At 58.2% G+C, this 20020-nt stretch overlaps 1 protein-coding gene across 1 annotated transcript; it reads right to left on the minus strand.

The window, feature by feature from the left end:
- Positions 1 to 4028: 4028 nt before the first annotated feature.
- Positions 4029 to 19116, minus strand: TAGLN2 (transgelin 2). Its single transcript, XM_024200860.3, has 5 exons — positions 19030 to 19116; positions 7146 to 7338; positions 6565 to 6739; positions 5779 to 5881; positions 4029 to 5222 (listed from the first exon to the last, which is right to left on the minus strand). The coding sequence occupies exons 2-5, from the start codon at positions 7320 to 7322 to the stop codon at positions 5081 to 5083; spliced, it is 597 nt and encodes a 198-aa protein (XP_024056628.1). The 5' UTR covers positions 7323 to 7338; positions 19030 to 19116; the 3' UTR covers positions 4029 to 5080.
- Between the last annotated feature and the right edge of the window lie 904 nt (positions 19117 to 20020).

The raw sequence follows: 20020 nt of genomic DNA on the forward strand, positions 1-20020 counted from the left end.
CAGCTGTTCTGGAGTTGGGGGGGGGGTCTCACTTCAGCCAGGGGAGCCTGTAAGGAGGGGGTCAGCTTTGTGCCTGTCCTGTTGCTGTGACCCTGCAGGTTTCTGTTCCCTTCCACCATCACCCCTCATCCCAGCTCTCTGCCCCCTCTCCAGGGCTGGAGCAAGGGTCCATCAGTCTCAGGACAGGCCCGCACCCCGGTTCTGGTTCCATAGGGATGGCATGATGGTGGGTGGGGTGTGAGTGTTACTGAGTGAAATCGGCCCAGCCCCCATGTGGACTTAGTTAGACTAGGCTAAAGGGGCCTTCTACTGGCCGAGCGTCTGCTGCAGAGGAATAGCACCAGCACATGGCCCTTCACTGCAGGACAGCTGCATCCACACCAGAGGCCGGCCCGGTCCAATGGTGCTGGGTTCAAAGTTATAAAAACAGGACAAACCCTGCCTCGCCCCTTGCCATCACCCTTGTCTGCTGCAGCATAGGGCTGTGTCTGAGCCTGCCCCCCCGAGCACGCACTCACACATGCAGCGGGTGCAGTCTGCCAGCCCAGACGCTGCAGCAAAAGCCCCATGTTGGCACACAGAGTGACCAAATGTCCCGATTTTATACGGACAGTCCTGATATTCAGAGCTTTGTCTTATATAGGTCCCAATTTTTCACCCTTGCTCTCTGGTCACCCTATTGGCACACGAGTCCCTGGAGTCAAGACTAAAGTGAGGGGAGGAGCTGCCCCACCCCCAGGCCTGGCTCTCTACTCCCCTGCATCTCACAATGGGGCCTGGGGCTGACCTCCTCCCCACCCCCTGGGCCACACCCCTGCTCCCATTGGGCCCTCCACCCACACCGTGTGCAGGTATTCAGTCATGCAAAGCACTGCCAAGTCAGCAGGATGGTGCTTTGCATGCCATTGGCACTGATATGATGACAACAGGAGCAGGGCATCAGGCCAGCATGCGAACATCCTGCCTGACCCACAGCTCAGCGACAGGCCTGCCTGGTGCAGGTGATGCTGATTGCCAGGCCACAGCCGCTGTGGCCAGAGTGTAGTGGTTTAACAGTGCTGACCCACAGCAGGCCTTCTCCATGGCTGGCCTCTTCCTCAGCACCATGCCCTAGGGCCAGGCTACACCAGTCCTAGGGGTGGCCTTGCCCGGGCCCCTACAGAGAGAGCCTTCCAGCAGGGGCTCTTGCTCAAGCAAATTTTGGCTGATGGCTGCAGGGATCCCGGCCCAGGCTGGTCAGTTGTTAAGGCAACACGGCAGCAACAGAGAGTAAATATTTGTTCTGAGAGGTGGTTCCATGTTCAGCCTGAGCCTGTGGTTTGAGAGAGCTGCAAATGCCTTTGGTATCAGAATCTACAATTAGCACAAAGTGTGCCAGCAGGAGGGTGCAGTGACTGGAGGGGCTGACGCTGGGAGGGTGCACTTGCCCCTTGGGCTGTGCTTTTCCCAGATCCAGGAAACTGGAACACAGGTGTATGGTGAGGGGCACATAGCCAGCTTGACTTGGGATCCCCTCTAGATGTGGCCACTGCAGCACCTCAGGGGGTGGTGTGCCTGCACTCCAGGGTGTCGAAGGCATGTTCACTGCTGCTTGTAAAGGCCCCAGAATGTGCCCAGTGTGTCTGAGCATGGGCCAGCCTGCCCACTCTCAGGGGAGCGGGGTGTGTGCCCATAGCATGTCCCATGGGAGTTGGTGTGTTCACTGTGCCTGGCTGATGGATCGGGGTGTTCCAGCTGGAACTCCTGGACTGGCTATGGCTGGGTGGGGGCAGGGCCAGGGGCTGCCTAGTGTTATGGTGCAGCACACATGCAGACAGATTGGATCAAGGTAAATGCTTTTCTGGGAGTGGTGCAACTTTGTAAACCACTTTGCTTCCTAGAATTCAGACCTCCACACCCAGCCTGTAGAAGACCGAGAACCCAGGCTGCCAGCTTGGGCCAGGGTCCCCCTGGTACCCACTCCTGTTCATCAGAGGATGGAAGGCAGTGAGGCACAACTTGCTTCAAGTTAACTCTTTTTAGACTGACTCTGCTCCTGAGCCTGCAAGCAGGACCAGGTGCCCCCACCACCCCAGTCGTAAAGTGATAGCTTGCAATTCCCACACAGTGCTCAGTACACTACACCATGGTTGGGGTGAGGCCCAGCACCCACCTGTCTTTTGGGAAGCCTGAGCCATAGTGGGTAGGTGGGGGCTGGCTCCACTGGCTGTGGCTGAGTAGGGCCAAGGGGCTGCCTGCCTGGGGTAGGGTTAAGAGCCTGTGTGGGCCCAGTTTGTTCTCACCAACTGCTAGGAACTCTGGGCTCCCAGACAGGTGCCGGGAGAGACAGCCCTGCTGGTGCTGTTGCAGCACTCAGCTCCAGGCAGTACATGCACTGATTGAAGCAGGCTCTTGGCAGGGAGCTGGGCCTGCCCTGGCTACAATGCAAGCCTTGTTCCCACCAGAGCTGGGGTGTGGGCAGCAGTTCTGCTAATATCATTAACCTTCCGCTCCCCAACAATGGCTGGGGCTGCCCTTCCGAGCAGAGCCCTGCCCATGCTGGGCCAGGCCCTTGCCAGGGTCACTCTCGCCTCCATTGTACAGACAGACAAGATGTGCAGAGCTGGGAGGCGCTACATTTCCTGCTGCCCTGGCTAGGACATTAACTAGTGAACCAGATTCCACTCTACTCGAGCCCAAACTGCTGCTTTCAGCAGTGCAGAGCGGGCTGCTCCCAGCTCCAAAGTAGAGCCAGAACAACCAGCTCTACTGCCCAAGGTGGGCCTACTGGCTTCTGCTCTGAGCAGCCCATCCTGACTGCAGCAGCATTAACTCTGCAGCTTCTCTCACAGCTGGGCAACCCCCAAACACCAGGGAGCAAGTGACCCAAGGGCAGAAGAGCCTGCCACACACTGCCAGGGCCTCAGGTGACTGGCTGCTCCTAAGCCAGCTGCCCACTGTAAAGGTCAATGAGACCCAGTGACAGTAGATGTGCCTGTGTAGATGGGCCACCTAGCACCCCTAGGTCAAAGCAGCCCAGAGGGGAGAAGCAGAAACAGCTCCAGGTACTTTGGGAGCAGAGCTGATGCCCCACCACAGCTAGTTTCCACACCTGGTGCTGAGCAACCCACCCAGATGAACAGCCCATGAGAAGTCCAAGGACTACAGCCAGACACCCATTCTACCACCAAGAGCATCCTGCCACTTCAGGGAGCCTACAATCACCCTGCCCCCCAGCCCTGTGGCTTCAGGGGACCCTGTGCCAGCAGGCTGAGGAGGGGGTGACTCCTGTCAGGAGCTACCTCATTATCCAGGGGCCCCCCACTAGGGGCTTCCAAAACTAGGGGCCCTGATTTCTGGATTCCCAGAGTCCTGGAAGGGAATGAGCAACACAAACTATGCTCAGCTTGCTGCTGTCTGGCCATTATTGTAACAGTGATTGGGCAACAGGCTGCTGCTTGCAGCTCCTACAGCATGCTCAGGTAATTACCCCATTGCCTCCTTTGCCCATTTCATCCTGTTAGAGAGGTCACAGGCCATGGCACAGCCAAGGCAGAGGGCCCACCCCTGACCCGCCAGCCTACCCACTCGGTCCAGCTGCTTAAAGGCACAGGCTGTTCTGCATGGACATGCCTGATCCTTTGTGGATTGCCCCTCAGTACAGGAGGGAAGGCCCAGCTGGGGTAAGGGCCTAGTGCCAGCAAGCCACTCCCACCAGTGAAGGTCTGGCCTCACTCCCTTTCAGGGGGCCTCTGGTGCCATCCCAGACAGGGGAAGTTGGGCCAATAGGAGCAGCCAGCTAGTCTCCACCAACTCATGCTCCCTCCAGCACAGAAGGACCTGAGCCTGAACACAGCCCAGGCACTATCCCTTTCTGTGCTCCCCTTTCCTGCAGGTTGTGCAGGGGTGGCTGTTCACTTGCACTGTCATTTCACTCTGCTGCCCCAACAGCATCCGTGAGAATCGCCAGCTGAGCCAACCCTGCGTGAGCTGCCCAGTGCCCCTCCCCACTTTGTGCTGGGCTTCCCATCACACACAAGGACTCAGGGTTATAAACAAGATTTGGGTGACCTTTATTCTGATTGGTGACCTCAGAGATACATTCCACAGTCAGAGTCATCAGAGCACAGGTGACAGCTACGGCCTAGCTCCAGAGCTGGCCATGCAGCACTGCTGGACCAGCTAGGGTCAAGCCACAAGTCAGCCAGGAGCAATGCTGTTGTAACAGTGGGGCTAGCTCCAGGTGCAATGCACTTCCTAGCTCCTCCACCCATGGTGAGAGCCCAGCACACAGCTGCTCCTAACCTTGAGGGCAGACCATCAGCTGGCTGACAATGCCCTGTCCCAAGTGCCAGGGGCGACAGGGCAGGGTATTGCAGCCCTTTCTTCACAGGCCCAGCTGGGCAGCATTCTGCCTCCATCCCAGCTACTGGAGCCTGGAACATCATGTTACATGTTTCGTTACTAGCACAGGAGAGTTACTCAGAGACAATACAGAAAGCTCTGCAGCACAAGCGCAGGATTAGACACAAGACACTTGCTAGCAGGTCTTACAGCTGAACAGCTAGACCGAGCCCTGCAAGGGAGATTTTTGGTCCTAAGACTATTGACAGATCAGCAAGAGCCACTGGCCTGGGTATCTGGAATGCAAGAAGTGGGTTTGCTGCTTCAGACAAAGCCCCAAGCCCCAGGGAGGAGAGATCTGGCTAGCAGCTAGCAGCCATGGCTTTGGCACTTGGCTTTGATGGAAGGGTGGGAGGGGGCAGCCTTGATTGGTCCCAATGTCAGTCTAGACAGTCATTTGGTCTGTATGGAAATGGAGTTTGGTCCCTACAGAACTAGGGTGTAACAGTTTGAGGGAGTTCTGGGTCTTGTCCCCAGTGTTGCACACTGGGTGCTAGGCCCCCCAAGGTGCTGGGATGTGGAGCTTTGAATGCAGACTTTCAGGGCACGAGGCCCTGGCAGGTTTCACTGTGGCGGTTTGCAGGGGGGGGTGTTCAAGGCACCACTCCCCAATTTTCTAGACTGTAGACAAATATATTAAACCCTAGAGAGGAGGGGGAAGGGATGGTGGAGAGGGAGTGCTGCCAAGCTGGGCTGATCAGAGGATCTGGCGTGGCATCCCATAGCCTGTCATGCCCGCTTGCGATGCACCCCGGTTGGTGCCCATCTGCAGCCCAATCACATTCTGACCCTCCTTCAGCTTGTCTTTAGAGAAGTCACGGCGGTTCTCCTGGGATTTCCTGGGGGTGAGGAAAACATGAGTCAGACCGGAGAGGTCACAGGGAAAGCACCTGGGTGGCACCTAATGGCTAGGCAGCATTGAAGAGGAGTGGCCCACACTGCACTGTGGAAGGGAAGCTGAGTGAGGCCCAGTGACAGCTCTGCCTTCATTGTATTGGCTACACCACAGGACCTTCCAGGACAGTCAGGCTGGATGAGCTGACATCCTGTCCCTCTGTAGAGTGACAGAGACCTAAGTCACTTTGCTTCCGTGTAGCCAAGTCCCCAAGCCAGTCACAGACTGAGCCCCAGAGTCCCTCTTGCAGGCTGGGGGAGAGGGGGCAGCAGAGCACTGGGAGGTGCTTGCATCATTTCAAGTCCTCCTGCTGGGAGAGGCAGCTCCTGCCCAGCGAAGCTGCCCAGCTCCACTTCCAGTGGCTCCAAGTCAGCTAGAGACAGGGAGACCCAAACCTGACTGCACCCAGGGCTGGGCCATGCCCACTTGGCCTGACCACCCACCACTTTGGGCTGAGGGGCTGGTTTTCTGTTACTCTCAGAAGTTCAAGAGCCACTTACTTGGGGAACCAGTTGGGGTCTCCAACAAACAACCCATCTTGTTTTGTGACAGCCAAGCCCCCCAGGTTCATCAGGGTCCTCTGCACACAGGCCATGTTCTTTCCTGGCAAGGCAGAGAGCCTGTGAGTGACGTGCTGCAGTCTGACCTAGGTGTATTCAGCACAGAGCCCAGCCTCTACAGCGAGCCCAGGCAGCACTTGGAGGGGGTCAGTAACCCAACCCTACCTGCCAGTGGGGCCTGCTGCTCATCTCAAACCCCAAGCTCTCTGGCCCACGTGTAGAGCCCTGGCCAGGATTCAAGATAAGGAGCCATTCTAGAGAATGGTGGCAATACCATCCCCCTCTCCGGGGTCCAAGCACAGCCTTTGGATGTGCCAGGCTGGCTGCATTCGGCAGAAGCATCTGCTGACCCCCGCTAGCAGGTGTGGAACTTGCTGGGAAAGGGTCAAATGAGCTCTGCTAACTCAGAGAGGCAGGAGACCCACTGCCCCACCCAGATACAAGGGAGGTGGGAGAAGATCTAGGGCATGGGCTGAGTCACCCTGAGGAAGATCCCCAGGATAAGCAGAACCTGGGGAGGCAGCCTTCTGCTGATGAAGCCAGACCCCATGAAGGGTGTGAGTTTGGATTTCTGCACAGCACAAGGGCTGGATCTAGAGCAGGCTGCTCATGTGGAGCTTCTAACTCAGAGGTTCCCTGCTCATCCCCATGCTAGGGGTTAAGCCTACCACATGAGCCAGGGCAGTTATGTGCCAGGCCAACCCTTCCCCCCCCAGCTCTCCCTACCTTCCCAGAGGTCCACAGTCTGGAAGATGTCAGTGGGTGCAATGCCATACTGCTCAGCAGCCCGCAGGAACTGGGAGATCTGTTCCATCTGCTTGAAGGCCTTGTTTGAGGGATCAGTGTTGGCGACAGGCCCCTGGCCCTTTGGGTAGAGGCTGTTGATGAGTTTGCCGAGCACCTGGGCAGGAAGGACAAGGATAAACCCAGGACTCAGCCAGTGTTCTAGGCTAGTCTCGATAGCAGTCTCCACAGCACCCTGTATCTGGGGACAGGACCATCTGCAGGAGTTACTTCAGGGCAGAGTCACCCCTCGTTAGCTCAGCATAGCCAGCGTGTGCCCTGGAGTGCTCCAGCCCTGCTGGAGGAGGCTCAAGGGGCAGTAGGGAGGACCTGGTGCCTCTGGTTTATAAAGCTGTGCTGCCCCCACAGAGACCCTGGAGGATGCTTGTATCTCACTGCCCCATCAAGGAGGGGGAATTGCCTGGGGCTCCAGCTCTCTGGAGGGGAAGGGACACCCTGGCTCATGTGAGAAAGCCCAAGCTGCTGGGGCACACGGGGGATCCTCCAACCCCAGTGATACTTACTGTGCCATCTTTCAACCACTCCTGGAATTTCTCTTTCCCAGGCTCAGGCGGCTGGATGCCCCCACACTGCGCCAGGATCCACTGGGTGAGGATCTGCTCCAGCTCTGGATCGTACTGCTTGTCGATCCTCTGCTGAACCTCCCAGCTGAGTCCGTAGGCTGGTCCCCTGTTTGCCATGGCAACGGTGCAGTGTCTGCAGGGCCAACACAGACAGGGCAGGTGAGTGAGGTGCCCTCTACAGTCTGAGCCATGACATGGCAGCACAGGCTGGGGGAGCCAGGAGCCATCAGCCAGACTCAACTGGCACCAAGGGCCCAGCCCCTTTGGCCACTGTTGGGCATCCCAGGGCAGAGTTGATCCTGGCTGGCTGTGGATTAGAGGCTGCCCAGAGAACATTCCCCCCCACTGAGTTTGGGGGTCTCTACTACAGTGGGGCACGCCTGCCAAAGGCCAGGGACAGAGACCTCCCCTGCTTGCAGGAGGCAGCTCTGTTCTGCAGTCCCAAAGCTAGGTCTCCCCAGAGCAGGAGCAGCATGTGCTGGGGCTGGTCAGAGGAGTTGCAGCATCCTCCCGGCAAGCCAGCTCCACAAGCAGTGGGCACCCAGGCCAGGCCAGGCAGGATCTGCATTTGCACCACTCTGCACAGGTACAGCCGGAAAGCCCTGTCCACTCCCAGCAGAGGCGCACATGCTCTAGGCCCATTTCCTGGTGGGGAGGAGAGCCCTGGGCCTGTGATTGCGGTGCTGAGCATCTCCCATCCAGCTCAAGACTTCATCAAGCCAGCAGGGAGGAGATCCTGTGCTCAGCTGATTGAGCTCTTGAGCCTAGTCCCCAGCACAGCATCCTGCATGCACCCCCACACCCTGTTCTCTCCAGAGGGCAGAGCACAGCAGCGCTCCTCCCTCCCCTGCAGCTCTGAGCCCCAATGCAAGTGCTGCTGCCAGGTTGTGTCCCCCTTCCCCAGGGTCTGCAAGGGGCACACACCATGACCTGGTGGACCTTCCAGATAGAGGGAGCCCCATACATCCCCTGGCTGGGAGCAGACAGCAATAAGAGCTGGGGCCAACCCACCCACAGCCAATCCTGCATTTAGTCAGATTGGGAGCGGTCTGAGCCTGCAGAGGGAAGCCCAGCACCCAGGTTCCACCCACAGACCAATCACTGCACACAGAGAAACACTCCATGGAGCCACCCACCCGTCACACTGCCCACAGAGGACCCCCAGCCTTTGCTGGACCCCATCACAGCACTGCGGTGGGTCACTGAGCACCCCCCAGTGCCCAGCACCAGCCCAACAGGGTCTCTCCAAAGACACTCCCAGCAGCCAGCTCCCCACAGCACCAGTAGCAAGAAGGAGGCTCTCCTACAGTTCCCTGGGCTGCTGATCCAGTGTACAGCAGCATTTCCCAGCCCCAGGGAGGCCCCACCCTAGAGCTGACTGTCAGGGGTGTTGATTGGAGACTTTCTGCCTTCTGGCAAGGTGCAGGGCAGAGGGATGTGCTCCCTCACACAGTGTAGCCCCTCCCCCAGCCCAGGGCTGCCTTCTCGGAAGGCCCTTACCCCAGGGGAAGGAAGCTCTGCTGGAATTTCCTTTGAGGGATGGTCAGACTTCATATGCTGTGTGGTGGGGATGGCTCCAGACATGGCTTCCCCCTCCCCACACCCAGTGCCTGCTTCTGCTATTCCAAGACTGGATCCCTTCAGCTTTTGGGGCACTGTAGGGTCAGCTCTGGTCAGGGGCATTCAGATTCAGCATGTCAGCCCCTCCCCACGCCACCCAAACCCCCTCCCTGGGGGGAAGCCCACTCTGCACGGTCAGGGCAGTTGGATTTTGGGGCAGGAGAGGAGAGGAGACGAGAACATGGTGGGTCAGGATTGTAAAAAGCTGCTGCTGCCTTGGCTGCGGCTGGGACCAGGCTCTCTCCAGATGGTGGGAAAGTGCCTGTCCTAGAGCCAGTCTCTCCCACCCACCCCATACACTGGGTGCCGTATCAGGAAAGTCAACAGCCCTGCCGTCCAGGCACATTCCAGCCCTAATCTCTGGAATGCAGCTATGTGCCGGGGCCAAGCAGGACGCGCCAGGGCCTCAGCCCAGCCCCAAGCTGCCTGAGGAGCCCAGCAGCTGTTCTGCAGGGGCAGGGGAGCTGCCCAGCCCCACAGGCTGCTATACGGAGCCTTACGGGGAACCAGGGCCCCAGGACAGATGCAGCCAGGCCAGGGCAAAGCCTCTGGCTGGGACTGCCAGTCCAGCCCTTCACTGACTCTCAGCTGACACCCCATGTAAGGGGATAGGTGCTGCCCCCCTCCCTACTTGCTGGGATGGTCAATCTCAATTAGGGTGACCACACAGCAAATGTGAAAAATCAGGACAGGGGGTGGGGGGGGGGTAATAGGAGCCTATATAAGAAAAAGACCCAAAATAGGACTGTCCCTATAAAAATCGGGACATCTGGTCACCCTAATCTCAATTCCACTTGTTCTGCTCCCTCTGCCCAGGCCTGCTGGGGGCAGGCTAGTGTCTCAGCTGGGACCAGGCTTTTGGGGAAGGAGAGGGCTGAATGAGCTGCAACTCTGATACAATCCACCCCATTGCTCCACCTCCCACCACTGCTGACTCATGCTTGCACCTCTGGGTGAGGCCTGGGCTGGAGTTCTCAGCCAGGAAACCTCATCGCCTCTGCAAGGGCTGCCAGTGTCATCACCACCTGGAGCAGGGGAGTGTTGCTTGGCCAGGCAGTGACAGCTGCTAGGAGCAGAGGGAGACTGCACATGGTGCCATTCAATGCTGCACTCAGCCAAGGGTTCTCCTGGCCAGGAGAGACTTAGGATTCCTGCCTCAACATGGGAGTGAGGGAAGTCGCAAGCTCTGCCCCAGGTGCAGGCTGCAAATGGAGCAGCTGCTGGCCTTCAACACAGGACCCAGGCATCCGCAGCACATGGGCAAGATGGAGACAGAGGGGGCCATGCCCAGGAGCTGAGGAGAAGGCTGGACTGTAGGGAGGGCAGCTGGTGGTGCTGGGCAGGCCCCTGCAGGGATGTGAACATGGGCAGTTCTGCTGACACTCCTGGAGGGAGCAAACAGCAGCATTTGATGTGCCAAGCCTGGGTACCCATCCATGCCTGCAGGGCAGCTCTAGCAGAGTCATGGGGAGAGGGCATGCAAGCACCAGCTGAGCTGGTCCTTGCAGGGACTTTTGGCCCATGCTGGACACAGTGGACAGGACAACAGCCACCACTCTCTAGATTAAACGGGGAACTGCCTCTGGCTGGGATCTGAACAGACAAGCCCCAATAAACGATCCTGCCAGGCCAGCCCCCTCCCCCCCCAGCCCAGAGGCAGGGCTTAGCCAACAGCCCCCACCATGACACTGCACCAGCACTTCCTGGACAGCAACTTCTCACCCTTGCAGGGCATTTCCTATCCAAGCAACCCCGCCCCAGTGTCCATGGCAGGCCTCACTCACAGGCCCCACCCTGGGAGCAGGAAGTGGTGGTGGGGCAGGGAAGGTTTTATTTCAGCTCCCCCAGCCATTCTGCAAGGAGAGGCTCCAAGGGGGCCTGCTGGGAAGGAAATAATCAGCATTTGCTGGTCCCTGCCCTGGTGCCAGATGGGAGTGAGGCCTTTCCAGGGATCCCCATTATTTATAGAGCCCCACTGCTCCCTGACCACTTCCCCAGCAGCTCAGTCAGGGGGAGCTCCTTATAATCCTGACCCTCAGCTGGTTGAACAAGGGAGCAGCACAACCCAGAGGCACAGGGGCACCCAGCAGCTGGCTCCCCACCCCACCCGTCACTATGGAGCAGGCCTTGCAAGGCCCCCAGTGGACCCAGCACCCACTCCTCCTGTGGAATGTTTGCAGGGTTGGGAAATGGCTCTGGGGCCCAGACTCAAGTGGGGGAGGGGAGGGGTGAATCACTCCCAGCCAGGGACAATTGCTATTGAGCAACTTGGCGATTTAATCAGGTCTGGAGATTGTCAGTAGTTTGGCTCCCTCCAGCCTCCCTCCTTATCCCTCAGTGTCACTGTGAGACTAGCAGCTGAGAGGATGCCACAAGCCAGGGATGCTGCAGCTCTGGGCACCGTTCCTGGGGCAGGAAGCAGGCCCTCCCCCAGCAGGTCTGGTGCCAATATGGCAAGGGAGGGGTGAGAGTGCTCCCCTAGACAGAATGGCACATGCACCCATCCAGGCAGGGGCTCCCAGGCACACACAGGAGGGAGGGGCACTATTCCAAAGCTGGAAGGCCAGTCACTCTACCCCACCACCCACCCACCCCCACCACCAGGCTACAGATGCCTGGGGAAGGGGCCTGAGCCTCTGTGCTAAGGTGGCCTGAAATGCTCTTTCCAGAGGTACTTGAGCAGGCAGGGTGGGGGTGAAGCCAGTAATCTCCTGAACCCCCAGCACTGTGGATCCCACCAGGCCTGGGGCTGTTGGGTTTCACTATAGCTCCCCTGAGAACTCACCCAGCTTGCTGGGCACAGGGGAAGGTTTGAGCCACCCCCAAACTGGTCTGAGAAAGCAGCTGCAGTATGAGCCTGCCATCCCACTGGCTCTGTTCCCCCAGCACAAGACTTACCAACCCTCCTGATCGATGGCCCCTGCCTGCCTGTCCTCGGCAGTCCCCAAAACCCCAGCCACAGCCAGTGCTCACCCCTGCATCAGGTGTGTCAGTGGCTGCCATCCACAAGCACAGAGCCAGTGTTACTGAGGCAGAGACCATCTGCCCCCAGCGAGGTGCCTGCATGGCTGACAGGTTGGAGGGGGAGACCCAGCTCAGCAGCAGTGGAATTGCTGCTCTGGGTCTACACCCTGCCTCTGCAGCTCCCCACAGCTGGCAGGTGTGAGGCAGGAGAGCCAGTCTGAGGGGGTGCAGACACACCCAGCTGGGAGCCCTTCACACAAAGGAGCCAGCCCTGAGGGCTCCAGCCCCTCCCTGCCACATGCCAACTCCCAGCCCTCTATGCTGCAGGCAGCTCCTTCAGTTCAGTGCAGCTGGCCAGAACCACCCACACGGTGGCAAGTCCTGTCACAGCCTGTTCCAGAAGCTCCTCAGGTTGCACTGCAGCAGGTGGGTTGTCTCCCCCTTCCCCACCACCCTGTGCAGGGAGCCCAATTCTCTAGGCAGGTCTCCCAACCAGCACTCAAGACAAGGAGTGGGCTAGCTCACCCCTGGGTCCCAGCCTGTTTAGGGGGCAACAGCAGCCAGTTCACTCAGGATGGGCAGAGCCATGATCATCCTCCCAGGTCAGCCCTAGCCAGGCTCCAGGTAGTCACTGCAGCCTGGTGTCCACCACACTCCTCTGTGGCATGCAGTCCAGGAGCACAAGCGTACAGCTCCCATGGGGGGGGGGGGGGGGAAGAGGGGAGAGAAGAGAAGAAAGGAAGACCTGGGGCAGTGCTGCTAGGAGGTGACTCCCTGTCATCTCCAAGACTGGGAATAGACACCTTCCCTACTAGATCAGCTCTGCAGAGAGCATCTCATGCCCACACTTGCACCATGCAGGTTAGACTGTCAGGCAGTATTCCTGGGAAGCCAGCACCTCCTCAGCCCTTATGCAGATTTAGCTCCTTTCAGGCACATGCTCGCTGAACCATGAAGGGGCCACTTAACGGGAGGCCAGATGCTGCCTGACTCACTGCTCATCACCGACTCACTGAGCCGTGTTTAACTTCTACCCCCCCCCCCGCATTAGATTCACATTCTCAAGCTCAGGACAGTCCAGGGCATGTGGGAAGTCTGCCCAGTCCAGCCCTTATATGGATACTTTTCTGAGAACATGTCTGCTTAGACAGGGTTTGGTTTCCCTACATTAGGGGTTACATCTGTTTGGTACATGCCAGGCCAGCAGTTGGCCATAAACTGGACCTGAGCCAGGAGAGGAGCTGGTGCCACCAATTCTCCAGTTCATCCTGCCAGGTGTTGAGAGCTGACGACACAATGCAGCTTTGTCCCAGCATGTCAGGGAAGAAGGAAACCTACATCATCTCATTTCCCAGAACAGTCCCTACCTGTGAGCCATCAGCGCCATGTGAGCATGCCCACCGGTGTAATACAGGCAGGGTTAGAGCCAGGCTGCCTCAGCCACACAGCCAAGTGCACGGTCATATCTAGGACCGGAGGATGTGGTGCCCTTGCAGGCTGGGCAGCTGGCTGGCGGGCAGGGACTTGGTTATTCACGAGGCTCCCTTCCCAAACATGTACTCTCAATGTGTACATGGGATACACACACAGGAGGGTCATGAAGCATGATGAAAGGGGGTGCTACCTCTGTACATGGCCTATGCCCCCCACCCCCTCCTGCACCCCACCCCCCAGCCCTGAGCCCCCTCCCACACCCAGACTCCCTTCCTTGGCAAGTATAATACTTAGTTAACCAGAATTTTTGACTAACTGGCACACACACCGCCCCCCACCCCTCCCCAACATGACAGATAACAAAGCTTTACTGTATTTAGCTTCACAAAGTGCTCAGACACTGACACAGAGGCAACATCCTGTACCTAAAGATCTAACCAGCCAGATGAGCAACCTCAGCCAATGACTGGAAACTGAAATCAGCAAAGTGCTAACGGAAAAGCAACAGCAGATTAAGTGAAGGTAATTAGCCACTAAGTAAGTTGGCAAGGGATGTGGGGATTTGACATCACATGGAGATTTTACAGTGAGCTCAGCTGGCAGTTCTGGGTTGGAGGCAGGAATCCCTGGCTGGGAGGCTCTGGCCTGTGCTAAGCAGTCACTCAGACTGGATGATCACAACCATCTCTTCTGGTCTTGAAATCTAGGCAAATGTTGCTTTAATTGGGTCCCAGCAGGATCTTGTTGTCTGGAGAGCATCAGGCTATGCTAGCTCATTGTTCTCTCACAGTCTGGACATGGGCAGCAAACTGGACACTCTGCACAGTGGGACTGGGCCAGCTGCCTCCAAGCCAGTGTGCTATGCCACACCCTTCACTGGGAACGTGGGCGGAGGAGGCAGCACCTGTCCCATCCAGGCAGTAAGGTAGCTGCGAGCAGCCACTGCTAGAACCCACAAGCTGGCTGGAGATTTGGTTGCATCATTTACATTCTCTGGATACAGACATGCCCTCACTCACTTATTTGTGCTTCCACCTGCCCCCAAGTGGGACCTGCAGGCACTTTGAGAAGCTGATTGAGGAGGGCTGTCCCCAGAGCCCCCCACCCCATGCCAAGCCTTGGATCAGTTCTTGGCAGACAGGAGGGGTGGCCGAGCACCCCAAAGGGTCAGAGCCCACTTCCGCTCACCAGCAGCAGTGAAGCTTTGCAGAGTTAGAGCAACATCAAGTGGGGCCCGGCCTGCACCAGGGCTCAGACAGCAGCAAGAGGGCTGAGAGGGAGGGAGAGTGCCCCACTTCCCATAAGATTAGTGGGACAGACTCTGGTGCTTAGCCAGAGGCTCTTGGCAAGGATTCTCTGAGGACAGGCCCCAGAAAAGGCATGAAGGGGGATTGGAAGGGCCCGTGCCCAGGTCAGTGGCCCTACCTGGGAAGCCACAGAAGAGGTAGCTGAGCTTCTGGAGAGTGGTTGCAGAGAGGGCAGCCATCAGGCCCAGCCTGGAGTGGCTGTGAAAGGCAGCTCCCCAGGAGCATTAGCAGCACTGGGCTCCGGGCCAAGGATCAGCAGTAACTGAAATTGGTGGAGACAGGCCTGATTTCCTGCCACAGATGGAGTCTGCTGGAGACAGGAGCACTCTCTTTGCAGGGGGAGGCTGGAAGACAAGAGTGCCAGCCCTGGGGGAGGGGAGAGGATGCTACTGAATCCAGCAGAGCAGAAAGCAGCCACCAGAGTTTAGCACCCAGGTGGCCAGGAAGCGATAAGCCCTCAGAGGAACTGATCCCCTCCCTTCCCCCCCCCCCCCCCATCTGAGCAGGGAGGGGGGAGTTGCTGCTGCTGAACTCCCCACAAACAGGAAACCCCCTGGAAGTGTGGGCAGGTCCCCTGGGGATGTTGCCATGGCAACAGAACACAAGCCAGCCACAGACCCAAGGGCACCAAAAGTGCAGGGGCACTGCCATACTTGGGTCCCATGAGGGCAGCATGTTCATGTGGGCACACCAGAGTACAGGGCTCCACAAGGCACGTGTCTGGGCAGAGACACCCCACATGAAGGGCTCTGGCTAAGCTGCCAAGGAGGGGAGCAAGCCAGCAAGAGGGTACAAGCCCCATGCTGGGCCCTTGGGCAGAGCCTGGCTGGGGAGCAGCAGCTCAGGACAGGGAAGGAAAGCCACCCTGCTCTCCTCCCCAGGAGTTTGGACCAGCTCTGTTTTTGTCTGTCACTCCCCCACCCCCAAGAGCCCAGGGGGAGGAGCTAGGGTTACCACCTGGTTGGTGCCAGACCGGCTTGGCCGGTTTTGTAATGGATTTGCCAGTTGCCCCAAAAAAAGCAGCAGATTAAATGAAGTGTGGGTCTAAAGATTATCTATTCCACAGTACTGCCAAATGTTAACAGTGTCTGTGTGCAGCTAAGGATGCGCAGTGTTCCCACTTCTGGGGTTTAAGTAAGAAATTGATGTTATCAATCTTCTCTCTCGGTGTTCTCTCTAGATACTATAAGTGGCAGTTAAAGGGAGGGGGGTTGCGGAGTTGCCTTGTGGGTGGGGGTGCAGCAGGCTTACTTGCAGGGTGCTGATATTTTTGCATTTCAAAGGTAGTAACTCCAAGAGGAGCCAACAGAGTCTGCAGCTTCAGCTGTTGAGACTGCCAAGGTGGGGGGGGGGGAGTCAGGAGGGAGAAAAGGCCCCACCCTAGAAGCCACACTACTCACACCCCTCCTCCTGCCACCCCCACATCCACTCACTTCCAGCCCATGTTCTTGAGGACACTGACCTTGGCTCCAGCTGGGAGGGCCTGCAGCACCCAAGCAGGCAAGCCACAAGGAGACTCAGCCATGCACACTGCAGCTCTCTTGGCTTTCAGGTCAGCTCTTTGGAGCCTGTTGGCTTGAGGGGGAACCACAGATGGACTAGTGGGGGAGGCAGTAGGGATTACTGGGTGGGGGGGGTGTAGAGTCTCTCCCCCGCCCCACTGCAGATTCTCCCTGCTCAGAGCTGGGCCGCCCAGGATTAGCACCTCCACCCAGGAGAGCTCTTCTGGAACCCTAGACAAGAGCCACTCAACCCTGCAGTTTCCAGAACTGAGCACCCTGGAGGCAGAGGAGGATGTGGTGAAGGCAGGAGGCATGAGCCAGATCAGCATCTCATGAAACTTTAGAAGGCACTCTCCCCCCTCCCCCAATTCAGGGCTCAGCCAGCTGCAGAGAGATGCTCATTACAGATGGGAATAAAAATGCCAGCTCTGCCTGCCCCTGGAGTGGTGCCAGCAAGCAGCAGGTCGATTCACATGAACAGCAGCTGCTGTTTTATGGGGTAGTTTCACTTTATGGAGGCCCTCAATTCAGCTGTGAGCAGATTCCCATAAAACATTCCAGCCCAAGAGCACAGGCTGTTAACACGCTATTAATCTGCTGCCCCAGGACATGCTGCCGCCCTCCCCCGAGCCTTCGCGAGCCCAGGCCTGCTGTACCTTGACACTGGAGCTTGCCAAACCGGGAGCTGGACAAGGCCTTTTCCCTCTGCTAGCCATGCCGAAGGCAGGGCTGTTACATGTTCATAGCCATCAGGCAGCCTGGGACCAGAGAGCCCATCCTGCTCCCAAGCACCCAACTGGATTTGCTGCTGTCCCACAAGAGGTGCCAATAAAGGGTCAAAGTGATTGCTCTAACCCCCATTCATCCGTTACCTGCAATACCCTCTCCCTGCCCCCAGAACCCTGCACAGGGTGCTGGAGAAGGACAAACCCAGGAGCCAACACACACCCCCATGCTAGGACCAGTGCAATTCCACAGCAGCTTCATTGGCTCAGGAGGCCATTCCACAGGAGCAATCTACACAGCACTGGAACCACTTCCACTGGCTGCTGTTCTACTGATAAAAAGGGACAGCTGCAGCCTGGTCATACAAGACTAACTATGCCAGCAGGGGAGGCACTGCTAAACCAGCAGCGCAGCATCCACAGCTGATTTAGTTACTACAGAGCCCCACCCTATCCAGCACAGCTACATTGGTACAAACGGTCTGCTAGACCACTGGTTCTCAGCCTTTCCAGACTACTGTCCCCCTTTCAGGCATTTGATTGGGTTGCATACCCCAAACTTCACCTTGCTTAAAAACTACTTGCTTACAGAACCAGACATAAAAATACAAGTGCCACAGCCACACTATTACTGACTCATTTTCACCATATAAATATAATTATACTTACATTTCAGTGCATAGTATATAAAGCAGTATAGACAAGTCTGTTTGTATGACATTTTAGTTTGCACTGACTTCACTAGTGCTTTGTGTAGCCTGTTCGAACACTAGACAGATATCTAGATGAGCTGATGTACCCCCTGGAAGACCTCCGCATGCCCCCAGGGGTACACTCATCCCTAGTTGAGAACTACTGCCTTAGACCAGGCCTTCCTTGCCTCTCATCAGGGGCTGCCCAAGCTCTTCAATGAGGAATTTTCACACCACAGCCTGAGGAAAGCAGCCTGGAGGCTATGGATGAAGTGCAGCCACCTCACACCGCACTGCCCAACAGTAGGCTACGGAGTGGATGCCAGGCATGGCCACGCCCTGACCAGCCATGGCTGGAGGGAAAGGACTTAGGAGCTGGAGAGCTCACCCATTATTTGCACTCTGGGTCAAAGTAGCATACGCCTGCCTGAGGGACCAGCTGTGGCTGTTCTAAGTGGCAGGTCCCTCAGGGGAGGGCAAAGGCCTCATATGTCTCCACTGCTCCATTTTAGAAGCAGAGTCCTGGAAACAGACCAGCGTCCAGGGAATTGGGTCAGACCCAGAAGCGCTGCTAGTTTTTCCTTTTCTGGAGAGAAAAGAGGGCCCAGGCCGGGAGACTGTTTTGAGCATGAAGTCGTCAGCCCCGCACCGGCCTTTGTAACCACTGTGCTGCTTGCCAAGCTGGGGAGCTCATGGCAGGGGGAGGAGAGCAGGCCTGGCGCCAGGAGCAGCAGCACAAGCAGCCAGTTTGTAGAAGTTCCCCGATTTATAAGTTTGTTGTAGCAACAAGCTGCTAGCTCCAGCCGGCTGCAGAGGGGTCACGATCCCCGATGAGACAGCAGTTTCTGCACTAGCGACCCAGACTTTCCCCACAGCACCCGAGCGCCTTCGCCAGTGGCCATCTCTGGGAGGGCGAAGCAGCTACCTCGCCTATCCAGCTCCCCTCTGGGGGGCCCACTGGTGCGCTCGCTCCAGCCGTGACAGATTTAACAGCACCCCCCCCCCCCAGCCATCAAACAGGGGGTCCTGGGGCAGCCTTCGCTGGCAGCGGCACCGAGCAAAGCCACCACTTTTAAGAACCCCCCAGTGGCACGGCCGAGCTCCGGGTCCCAGGCACACCAAGCCAGGGGCTCAGCCCAGACCCAGACCCGGGGCAGGTCGGCCGGCTGCTGTTCCGACACGTGGGAAGCCTGCGCCGGGGCCGCGACCGCTCGACCAGCCCGCGGAAGTGCAGCATAACGCGCGCTGCGCACGAGGGACGGGCAGCGCACCTGGCCCTGCTGCGCGGCCCGGCACCGGCTTCCAGCAGCCCGACGGGCAGGACCCGGTAACAGCCCCGCACGCCGGCCACTTTCACCGGTCCCCAAAGCCACCCGGCCCGCCCACGGGAACTCCCCAGTCCCGCGGGGAGCTGCCCGGAGCGCGGCACCTACAGCAGCCGGGAAAGAGCGGGAGCAGCCCCCGAGCGTGGGACAAGGCAGGTTCCCCCCGCGCCCGGCCCCGACCTCCCTGCATAGAGCAGCCCCGGCCTAGGGCCCCCCAGTTGGGGGCGCCCCACCCATCCGCGGCGCGGCTCTGACCTGCTGGCGACGGCCTGGAGCTAGAGCGATGCGATGGGGCCGCACCCAGCCCGCGCGGCTATTTGAGGGCTGATGTCAGCGTCCGGGGACGGGGGCGGTGCCGGGGGAAGGGACTTAAAGGGCCGGGAGGCGCTGGCCCCGCCTTGTAGTGAGGCGGATGCGGTGGTGCCAGGCGCCCTTCAGGGCTGGAGCCGCCTGGGTTCTGCCGGGCCCCAGCGGGAGCCACATGCTTTGAACCTGCCTTTAGCAAGGCGGCGTCCCCCTACCCTGGGTCGAGCCCAGCCGCCCTCACCCCTGCGGCACCTTCCGGGGAGTAGGGCGCTGAGTTCAGGGAGGCCGTGTAGCGGGAAGCCACTGGGGAAAACCCACCTAGTCTCCTTGCAGTGCGTCTATATCCTGGGGAATTTGTGAGTAAAATGTTTTGAATGAAAATTCCCAATTTCCCACGTTGCAACGTTTTACTCACAAATTCCCAGGTTTGGGGAAATTTCCCAGGATATAGAAGCACTGTAAAAAAACTTTATCCTGGAATTTTTCACCAGATTTGGGAAATTTTTACCGCTAGGTTGGGAAAAGTTGGTATCAGGATATAGAAGCACTGCCTCCTTGCCCTAGAGGCCAGGCTGTAACTGTCAGTTACTGACACACACCTGAGAATATTGTAGCTTTTCGCAGCCCCCAGGCAGGGGTCCAGCTACAATCAGGGGCAGCTCCAGGTACCAGCGCACCAAGCACGTGCCTGGGGCGGCAGGCTGCGGACAGCCTGCTGGTCGCTGTGAGGGCAGCAGTCAGGCGGCTTTCAGCGGCATGCCTGCGGGAGGTCCACCGGTCCCGCGGTTTTGGCAGCAATTTGGTGGCGGGTACGCCAAAGGCGCGGGACCGGCGGACCTCCCGCAGGCATGCCGCCGAATCTGCCTGACTGCCGTGCTTGGGGTGGCAAAATACATAGAACCGCCTCTGGCTACAATCCCCAGACACAGAACTCTGGGAA

This window comes from Terrapene carolina, unplaced genomic scaffold, assembly GCF_002925995.2.
Source record: "Terrapene carolina triunguis isolate 2854851 unplaced genomic scaffold, T_m_triunguis-2.0 Scaffold249, whole genome shotgun sequence".
In the NCBI taxonomy this organism is placed as follows: Eukaryota; Metazoa; Chordata; order Testudines; family Emydidae; genus Terrapene; species Terrapene triunguis.